General features: G+C 34.6%; 1 protein-coding gene across 6 annotated transcripts; it reads left to right on the top strand.

The window, feature by feature from the left end:
• Window positions 1–4,821: 4,821 nt before the first annotated feature.
• Window positions 4,822–9,776, top strand: LOC103492945 (uncharacterized). 6 transcript variants are annotated; one of them, XM_051087017.1, is made up of 8 exons: window positions 4,866–5,407; window positions 5,591–5,668; window positions 5,790–5,957; window positions 6,429–6,455; window positions 6,699–6,869; window positions 7,250–7,459; window positions 8,136–8,224; window positions 8,788–9,776. In XM_051087017.1, the coding sequence occupies exons 1-8, from the start codon at window positions 5,323–5,325 to the stop codon at window positions 9,442–9,444; spliced, it is 1,485 nt and encodes a 494-aa protein (XP_050942974.1). In that variant the 5' UTR covers window positions 4,866–5,322; the 3' UTR covers window positions 9,445–9,776. The 6 variants fall into 6 exon arrangements, with proteins under 6 accessions (XP_008451751.2, XP_008451750.2, XP_050942974.1 ...); XM_051087016.1 differs by having other exon boundaries at window positions 5,591–5,671; XM_008453529.3 differs by lacking the exon at window positions 6,429–6,455 and having other exon boundaries at window positions 4,822–5,407.
• Window positions 9,777–10,464: the final 688 nt, after the last annotated feature.

The following is a 10,464-nucleotide window of genomic DNA, read 5'->3' as shown; positions in this document are numbered from 1 at the left end:
TGGAGTGACCCAAAAATTTCTAACTATTTTCATATACGCTACTAAATGCATGCAACTACTAAAATACTTATTTCCTGAAAACTCGTGTAGAGCAATAATTAAAAACCTCTTTATTAATAAAATTTTGAAAGAAAAAATTTAATAAAATTAATAAATTAATCGATCAATAAATAAATCATGTTTGGGGTACTTTGTCTAATTTTAATTAAAACTTAAAATAAAATAATCAAATAAAAAACCTAAAGGTTTTGCTCTAACATAAAAACAAAATGTGTCACTACAAAAAGTGGGGCTACTTTCAACACATAAAAACGTCGGAAGAAGTGTAAAATACGCCTGGAAAATGAGTCTCGACGCCGAAAGAGACGTCGGAAAGAGAGTCAGAAGAAATACGTCGGGAGACATATTCCCAACGTGTCACCAACACGATGTCAGGAGTATATGTCTCCCGACGCCACATTTTCGACGTGTTCCGTGTGTAGGAAACAAGTCATCCCCCACGTCTACATGTTCAATGTCAGCCATGTGTTGGAAATAACCATCTCCAACGTGACATCGAAAACTGTGTTCTCGAGGCTCTCTTGAGTGCGTTGGGATAGAGTTCCTATTCCCAACCTATGAGGTGCGTCGGAAAATTCAACAAGAATTTAAATATGTTTACGATTGAAAAAGGTTCCTAATAAATAGTAAATGTACAAAAAGAAACATAGAAATCCATAAAAACTATTTACATTTCCTAACGAGCCTCGTACACCATTCTACACTGTAGGACCTACAATGATACAAAAGTGCCTAAGTTTAGTACATATGCATATCATCACTGAATAATGTAATTTTAAGAACTTAAGAATAATGAAAACATATATACGTACCGCAAAGCTAGGGATTATGGTGGTCCTTGCTGTGTCTAACTCATGTCTTCTATGAGCTTCCGTATTTGTTCCACTTGTGTAGCTAAAATCTCTTGTGTCTTTCTCTGTTCTTCAATTGCTCGTTTAGCTTTATCAAGCTCGACCTAAAATTGAAGCTCTATCATGGATTGGAACACGAGTTCGAGGCACTACTCGCCTTGGTCGTCTTGTAGGACTTGGGCTTGGATCTCCAACCAAGGCCTTTTGAGTAGCCCAATCGTGTACCTAACACAGTCTCGCATATCTCGTCTCCAGAGAGTGGTTGAGAACCATTTAGGGTAGGTTGGGACTAGAGTTCCAACATCTGATTCTACAACAAATTTAGAAATTAAGTTAGTAAGTCACAAATAAAGAGGACAAATAAGGACAAAAGTATTGCTTGAATAACTTATATGCGCATCCTTTGCACGCTACGATACAAAAGTGTCGTCTTGAACATGTGTTTACCAAAACAACTCCACACATTGATCGACTCACCTTGTTGCTCAACGAGCGCTTCGACCGCTACTATGTTTGTAAGGTTGCTTATGTCTAGCAACCTTGTTGGTCCCATATTGCTCCTACATAAAAACAATTATATTGTTTATTTCTTATACATATTAAAAGTTGAATTGACACTACTAGAAAAAGAGTTTTTCTTGACGATTGCAATTTTAATTTCTTGACGGTTTTTGAAAAAACGTCAAGAAATGGGTGATTTAAAATAAAAACCGTCATAAGTTTTATGAGAAGGCGGAGGGTAGTCAATTTTCAGTTTCTTGACGGTTTTAAAAATATTAAGTATTATCTATTAAATTCTTAAAACGTCAAGAATTTTTATGAAAAGGCGGAGAGGAGTAATTTTTCAAATTTTTTGATAGTTTTTAAATGTCAAGTACGAAACTTTTCCTTGACGTTTTTAAAAACGTCAAGAATTACTAAATAATTAAAAAAATAAAAACCATTTTTTTTAAAACCTAATTTTCCCCTTTCTTTTTACTTTTTCAGTTTCCCTCCACACAAAACCCCAATTTCCCTTTTCCTTTCTCACAACCCACGCAATCCCAAACTCACCCATCCCTAATGTTGTCGAACATCGCAGAATGCCGTCGATGCCGCCGACGCTTCCCGTGCTCACCTATCTTGAATGCCTTCAAACTCCGAATGCTAACTTCCATCCGAACGCCTAACGTGAACGTCGCTCTCATGCTCCTCTGCTCATCGAATGCTGTTCCCTTGCTCGTCGAACGTCGAACGTCGTCGCCGGTCCCCGTGCTTAATTAAGTGCTCCATCCGAATGTCAAACCCATACATTACAACAAATACAACCGAATGCTGCCAACTCACCTCAATTATTTGTGAGATTAGCTGATAAACTGCAATGTCTTCGCAAGATCCACTCCCAAAATGGGCTTCCAAGCCTTGTGTAATGTGCATCGATGAAGCTGGTCGAGGCCCTGTTTTAGGTTTTCTATTTTCCTATTCATTTCATTTCTATCTCTTTAACTCTGTTTCGACCATCATATTTTTGGGATACTTTTCTTTCTGAAATATTGTTGCATTTGATTTGAGGTCCAATGGTGTATGGATGTTTGTACTGTGCCAGTTCCTATTTAGAAGAACTTTCGTTTTTTAATTTTGCAGATTTGCAAAATTTATGCTTCTGTCGATTTTCTTTTTGACTGTTAATCATCATTCCCTAACCTCTATGGCGAAACCGCATTATCTTTGCTAGTGCTTTGTTGTTTTTGTCACCAAAAGGTAAACTTCAATATATGTCAATCTCTTTCTCGATCTATGCCATTGGAGCTGTTGTGGGTAAACGTTGATAGGTGTTGGAGGGGGATGATAGGTGAATTGTTCTGAAACTTTGTTGTTGTAGCTATTCTGAAACTCTGATGGAATTGTATATTGGTTTTGTAAATGATAGGAATATTTGCAAAGTTTTGAAAATGTTATGGTGAAAGGTTTTATATTTGATGAATATTTTCGTTTATAAGTATTTATAGAACAATTGTTGGACCACTATACAAGAAAAATGTGAGCATAATACAGGAACAAAATTATAATTGAATTACAATTAAAAAATAGAAAAATGCTTGACGGTTTTAAAATGTCATAAACAATTGCATTCTTGACGGTTTTTAAATGTCATAAACAATCACTTTCTTGGCGGCTTTTAAATGTCATGAAAAAACATACTCTTGATGGTTATCAAAATATTCTTGACGCTTTTTGTCATGGATACTCATATTCTTGACGGTTCTAAATTGTCATGAACATTTTACTCTTGACGGTTTTAAACTGTCATGAAAATTTATATACTTGACGGTTTAAAACTGTCAACATTCATTATTCTAGACGGTTTTACCAACCGTCAAGAACTTTGACAGTCTTGACACTGGCTTCAATGACGGTTTTAAAACCGTCAAGAATAATGTTTAAAACCGTCAAGAGAGTCTATTTTTGTAGTAGTGTGAAATAACCATTACAAAACGTATTGTTGCTTAACTAGAATGCACGACTCATGTAGTGATCACATAGGAAATGTCAATATGTTTGTCTTAGCTAGGTTGGAAGGATCTGGATTCGATTTGTGAATCTTAAGATATGCAATTTCAAGACCTAACAAACTAAAGGTTCTGAAGTGTAAATAGCTAGACATCCTTTCTCTACATACTATTTATATTCGTAGGATGAAATTTGAAACAGTCAAGTTCTCAACAGGGTATTACTACCTATGTGATGTTGGTTACCGAAACGCTGAGGGTTTCCTAGCTGATCTATACAGAAGAGAAAGATATCACATTTCAGAGTGGCGTGGCAGAGGTAATACACCAACAATAGCACCGCAGTTCTTCAACATGAAACATTATCCTACACGAAATGTGATTGAAAGAGCGTTCAAGCTGTTGAATGGTCAATGAGGAAAGTCATTCTACCTAATGCAAGTCTAATGGCGAACTATAATGGCTTGTTGTCTCCTAAACAATCTTATAATTAGAGAGATAACTAACGTTGAAATCCCCAACGATTTGGATGAGGGTGATTCAACCTACGCCATAGCTCGAGGTGACGAAATTCACTATATTGAGGCCTTGAACAAATGGAGTCAATGGATAGATGAATTGACGCGACAAATGTTCAGTGAATGGGAGTTACATAATCAAATGTTCAGTGAACCTCTTTTATTGCTATTGTATTGTATACACTTTTTTATGAATATGATTTACCTTCATGAATTATATTTGGCTAAAATCAAATGATTCAATGTTTTTTGTCTTGTTTTCTTACCTAAGTAACTTCGAAGCCAAATTGTAGGGATGTATGCGTAAACATTTTAAACACAATGATCTAAAGAAATGAGAAAATCACTTTGTGGAGATTAACCATAAATTTATCAAAGGAACATCCTAATTAACAAGATTTAATAAAATCAATTTAAGATTTATGTGCATTTCATGGACGATATATATGTATGACAAAAAAAAGTAGTGAAAAACCTAGTTTGAAGCCAAATTTATATCCTAATTAACCAAATTTAACAAAATCAATAGAAGAAAAATGTGTATTTCATGTGTAATATATATATATATGAAAAGAAAAATAGTTGTGAAAAACTTGATTATAATAGTCTCCACTCGAAATACAGATTATAATAACACAATCTATAATAGTTTACACCTCAAACACAAACACTTATAATAACTAAGAATATATTACTTTACATCCCAAAAGCAGAGTATTATAACACAAACTATTATAACCCATTTCTTGTTCGAAATGTCCCTAAAAATTTAAGATTGTTTTTTAAACTTTTGAAAGTATAAATGATTTTTTAAAATAGAGTAAGAAAAGTTTAGGGGCATTTGGAAATTTAACCCAATAAGAAAAAAACGAAGAATACAACTCAAAACGACAGTCCTCATATTGGAATTAGAAAAACCATTTGTGCCTCTGTCTTCGAGAAAGAAAGAACGAAAAAAAAAAAAAATGAAGATAATCCTATACCAATAACTACAAAAGCAATTATGTTTACATTTTCGACGATACGTGGCTTACCTTTCCTCTCGGAACAGTAGGAGGGAAAGTAGAGATCGAAAAAGGAGAGTGAAGAAAGGAGAAGAAAAGGAAAAGAAAAGGAAAAGAAAAGGATCAAGATGGTGATGAAAGAATTCACCACGAACCCAGATTGCGGCTTATTCTACAAGAGCTCTCGCTTGTGATGCTTGTTTGTTTCTGCAGCTGAAGAGTAGCGTAGAACAAACCCCCATTTCGCTATTTTCCCAATTAAAACTCCATGGCTACTGATTCTCTCACTACCCATTTACCGAAAATGGCAGAATCCGGTTTCTGCTTCGATTACTGAGCTCAAATTTTTGACTCCCTTCTCTTTATCCTCTATCAACTGCTTCAATTTGTCGTCTGTCCAATGAGGAGCTCGTTTACATTTTTCATTTCTATAATATTTGTACTGTTTCTCACTCTTCAAATCCAAGTAAATGCTACTCCTGCAGGTGAGTGTTTTTTTTTCATCGTCTTCATTTTCGATCTGTTTGCTTGATGGGTTTGTTCAAATAAGTTTCAATTCTTCATTTAGCTTACCTGAAATGATTGTGATGCTTGGATTGACTGTTATCTTTTGAGGGTTATTTGGCTATTTTTGATGTTTTAGTGGATATTTTTTGTTTTTACTCCAGGACCATTGATAAAACACTTGTCTTCTCTTGTCAAATGGACCAGGTCTTCTTATAAATCCCTCCCAGCACCCCCATTAGGTAGTTGTGAAAAGAAAAGAAAAGATAAAAACTGTTTGTCATTTTGGTACTTACCGGTTACCTTTGTTTATTATGGCTGCCGATTTTCCTTTTCATTTGATGTGAGCTTCTGTTTTGGCAGATGGGGATGTCCTTCAGTTTGAGAATGGGTACTTGGTTGAAACTGTAGTGGAGGGAAATGAAATTGGAGTTCTTCCACATAAGATCCATGTCTCGAAGGACGGTGAACTTTTTGTTGTTGATTCGGTTAATAGCAATATTGTGAAGATCTCTCCCCCTTTATCTAAATGTATGATGCCGTTGCTGTTTATCGCATAAATTTAATAAGTTTTCTTCTTTGGTATAGTTTCTATCGTGAATGTTAGTCTAGATTTGAATTGCAACATTTTACTATTTAACATTGTTCCTTGCTTGACCGAAGGAAGGTGAACTTTTCACTGTTGATTTAGTTAATAGCAATATTCTTCAGTCGATCACTCGATTATCGAAATGCACGACATTGTTCATCTCATGGTCTCCATAATTTTTCTTCAGATGCAGTCCTTTATATTGAAAGTTGTAGTCTATATTTAAACTTGCAACATTTAGTTTTGAGAGTTGTTCAATGCTTGATTCATAATGTTCATACAGAAGGAAAATGATGAGCCTCTGAATTTACTAGTTGAGATTTTAGGAATGCTGATTTTGATTCAAGTACAAGGTGTCATACTTTATTCTCACATCTGTCTGATATGATGTGCCATTTATCGGACCCATGAAGTCATCACAAGACAAGCTGTATACAGAAGTATGAAGTATTTAATACAGCTCAGTTATGTTTTCATTTACAAGTGTTGTCTTTGATTTGATGCCAAAATAATACATTATTCCTCGTGCCTTTTTAGTGCTCCTATTTGAAAAAAATAAAAAGTGTAGTGTATGCACGTGTGATGATTCATTTTTGTTGACTAATATTTGGAATCTTTTCATTTAATGAATTACTAACTTTATTCCATTTTTCGCTTCTGTGTTATTCTGATTGCCTTCGAAGATACTAGAGCAAGATTGGTTGCTGGTTCATTTCAAAGCCACACAGGACATATTGATGGAAAACCTAATGATGCTCGCTTTAACCATCCAAGAGGTGTAACCGTGGATGATAAAGGAAATGTGTATGTAGCTGATACCTTGAATTTGGCCATCAGAAAGATTGGAGATGCTGGTAGTAGATTGATTCCTTTTGATTTAATAAGAATACATTAACTCATTACATACCGATCTTTTTGCATGATAGGACTCATGAGACCTAATGGTTATTTTCTTCTTTCTTAAAATGTTGAAGATCATTGTTGTCACATTCGTGTTAATTCTTAAGATTAAACATATATAACTGGCCAGGTTTTTTTAGTATAATGGTAGTTGACATGGTGAAACAAGAGGTTTTGAGTTAAAATCTCTTTTCCAATTGATTTTAATTGTTGACTTGTTTAGACCATTTGCATTTTTTTTTATGGCTTTCAATCCAAGAATCTAAGAGACAATGTATGTGACAGTTCACCATTATATATAAAGAAGCATGTCATAGTTAAACTTCTTTTGCAGGCGTGACAACCATTGCAGGGGGAAAATCAAACGTTGTAGGCTACAGGGATGGACCTGGTGAAGATGCAAAATTCTCAAACGATTTTGATGTAATGTATGTCCGTTCTACTTGTTCTTTGTTGGTTATTGACCGTGGAAATGCTGCAATTCGTCAAATTTCTCTAAATCTGGAGGATTGTGAATATCAAGACAGTTCGATTTCCAACAGTGGTATGGATCATATCCTTGTGTTATCATTTATTGTGCTTCTTTTTGGAGATGGAAGGGATATATATATATAAATAACCTCCTCTCTCATAAGAAAAAAGCAAATGTGATACCTTCTCATGGCATCACGTTGCTCAAGACAGTAGTTTTTCGATTTGGTTTCATGACTAGTCTTGATTCCGTTGAGACTATTGAACAAAAATAAAATCAATATTGCTTAAGGTTGAAATATATCAATCCTACTCTGAACTCTTCCCTCAAAGTTGGTCTAGAAGAAAGAAAAAACATACCCTCCTTGTTGCATCATTTGTATGTTTAGCCTTCCGCGTAGATTATTGTTCATTACCAGATTCTGATATTGTCTAGAATTTCATCGACAGTTGATCTATTGTTTCTTGAACAGTCCCCTCCTCCCTGATATTCTGGAAAACTGGTTTGTTTTCTATGCATAGATTTTAAGGATAACAATGTTAAAACTGAAAATTTTAGGACGCTATTCACTGCTTTGTCTATCATTCATCAAAATCATGAACTGTCTCCCTCACTGACGTTTGGCCTCCTAGTTGTTGATCTGTGATAAATGAACAACATTTCGCATTCATGACTCACATCATAGTTTATGCCTTTGGTTACTTGGAAGGGTATTTTGTTTCTTACTGTCCTGAACTTTTATCCCCAGATGTTCTTATGATCATCGGTGCTGTTTTGGCGGGATATGCAACATATATGCTTCAGCAGGGCTTTGGAACCTCGAATGCGTCTCAGACAGTAAGTTCTGTTTGATTTATTGTCGGGTTAACTGGTCCACTAGATATTTTAAAATACCCTAATCTACATAGTACTAAGGAGAACCTGACGTATCCTCAACATATTCGTCCAATGAGTTTGTGACATAATTTTTTTAGTTAATTAATTTATTTATAGCACCTAGGGATGTAACTTTTAAAACAGATTATTAAATACTTGTTTGGTAAACATTTCGTTTTTTAAAATCAAACATATTTCCTCTCATATTGTTACAATGATTTTCATTTTCTTAAGTAAAAGAGTTGAATTTTTGCCAATTCTAAAAACAGAAACTTTTTTTTATTAGTTTTCAGATTTTGGCCTGTTTTTTGAAAATATTGGCATAAAGTATATAACTAAGCAATAAATTTGGAGACGAAAGAGGTGTTTGTACGGTTATTTTTTAAAAACTAAAACAAAAAATTAAATGATTACTAAATATGGTCTAAAAGTCCAAAATGATATCGAACAGTTCTCTTTTTACTTTGATTATACTCTCAATCTGTAACATTTGCCTGGCCTTATGAAATGCAATATTCTTGCAGTATCCTCCTTTAGAAACTGAGTACAGTGAAAAACCATACAAGGAAGCGTCAAGCTCGGTCATGGACAGTGTAAAGGAGGAACCAGGATGGCCTTCATTTGGACGACTCATCATTGATCTTTCCAAACTGGCTCTTGAAGCTGTGGCTAGCATTTTTCTTTCTTTTGTTCCGGCTCGTTTCAGAGCTCGTAACAACCAAAAAGGCCTAACTCCATTGAAAGATTCTCTCAGGATGCCTGAAGATGAACCGAAGCAACCAACAGTTCAAATGCAGAGAACTCCTGTCCCTCTGACTGAAACAAGACAAGCTCATACAGTCGATACAAGAGATCCCTTTCCTGAGGTGATGAAGCCTTCAAAGCTCAACACAAGTAGTTTCAAAGATCCCTCGCTGCAAAGCAAGCACCGATCCTCAAAACGTCAAGAGCATGCTGATTTTTACAGATCAGGTGAGATAGCTCCGCCTTATAGCAGGTCCAAGAGCCAAAAAGAGAGACCCCGACACCGACAGTGTGAGAAAAGTGCAGAGATTAGTTACGGAGCTGTAGGATCTGAGCCAAAGCCAGTGGAGATGAAGCTAGCCGATTATGACAATCCAAAGTATGAACATTATAATATCAGGAATAAGTATGGACTAAATGGTTCCTTCGGATTCTAACTACCGGGAATCTTTCAATTCCCCTCCAGGTTAGCTTCCATTTCTGGCACGATTTTGACCTGCCTTACATTGACTCATCGTTGCAAACAACTCAAAACGAACTTCCAACATTGCTAGAGATCGATGTATAATTCTATATTTGGAGGCCCTGTACTGGTAAAAAGTTGAATGTTGAGGTGGAGAAACTTGAGAGCTCCTTGATTGTTTTATTTTTAAAGTTTTACTATGACCTGGGAATCAAGTTTTACTTTGACCTGGGAATCTTAGACCATTGTAATTTACTGTTTCATAAATGTGACCCCTATTAATCGAAGTTAGTTTATTTCTTGAAAGCAATGAATTGTAGTAATACAATATCATTTTTATTTTATTTTATTTTCATGAGCAGAAAAATCAGACTTTTAACTTCGGAACAAATGTTATACAAATTGGCTTATGTTAGCACCAGATTTTTTAATCCATACGTATCTATAATCCATATCAAATTTTTAGGATCTAAACCTTCTTTTTCTTAAGAAAAAATGAAATCTTCATTTCTATAATGAAAAACTATTGGAAATGATAAACACGTTAGAAAATATTTACAAAGATAGCAAAATTTTAGAATCTATAAAGTCGATATTGATAGACTTCTATTACTAATTTTGAAAATATTTTAATTTATAGGGTCTTTTCAAAAATATACAAAAAAGGGCAAAGTATTTACACTGTATAGAACAATTTCGAAAATGGAAAAAGCTCGGAGGCCCAACGTGTAAAATATACCAAAAGCTCGGAGGCCCAACGTGTAAAATATACCAAAAATGTCTCGTCAACAATGTGCATAATATATTTGATAACGTTGTTGAATAAGAAATTTTGGTAAATAAGAAATGGAACCAAACACAAATCGCCACATCATTTACTAAAATAATTGTATTTGGGATTAACAAAAAATTTATATATCTCCCAAATTAAATTTAAAGACAAATTGGACAATTCTAATAATGTCACCTGTCTTTATTATGACAATTGGATCAA

Source organism: Cucumis melo, chromosome 7, assembly GCF_025177605.1.
Source record: "Cucumis melo cultivar AY chromosome 7, USDA_Cmelo_AY_1.0, whole genome shotgun sequence".
Classification (NCBI taxonomy): Eukaryota; Viridiplantae; Streptophyta; class Magnoliopsida; order Cucurbitales; family Cucurbitaceae; genus Cucumis; species Cucumis melo.
This window is presented reverse-complemented; position numbering and strand designations above follow the sequence as displayed.

Coding starts and splice junctions, on each gene's coding strand:
- LOC103492945 (XM_051087016.1), top strand. CDS start 5,323: ATGAGGAGCTCGTTTACATTTTTCATTTCTATAATATTTGTACTGTTT. Junction 7,460..8,135: donor CAGTTCGATTTCCAACAGTG/GTATGGATCATA, acceptor TTTTATCCCCAG/ATGTTCTTATGATCATCGGT. Junction 8,225..8,787: donor CCTCGAATGCGTCTCAGACA/GTAAGTTCTGTT, acceptor ATATTCTTGCAG/TATCCTCCTTTAGAAACTGA.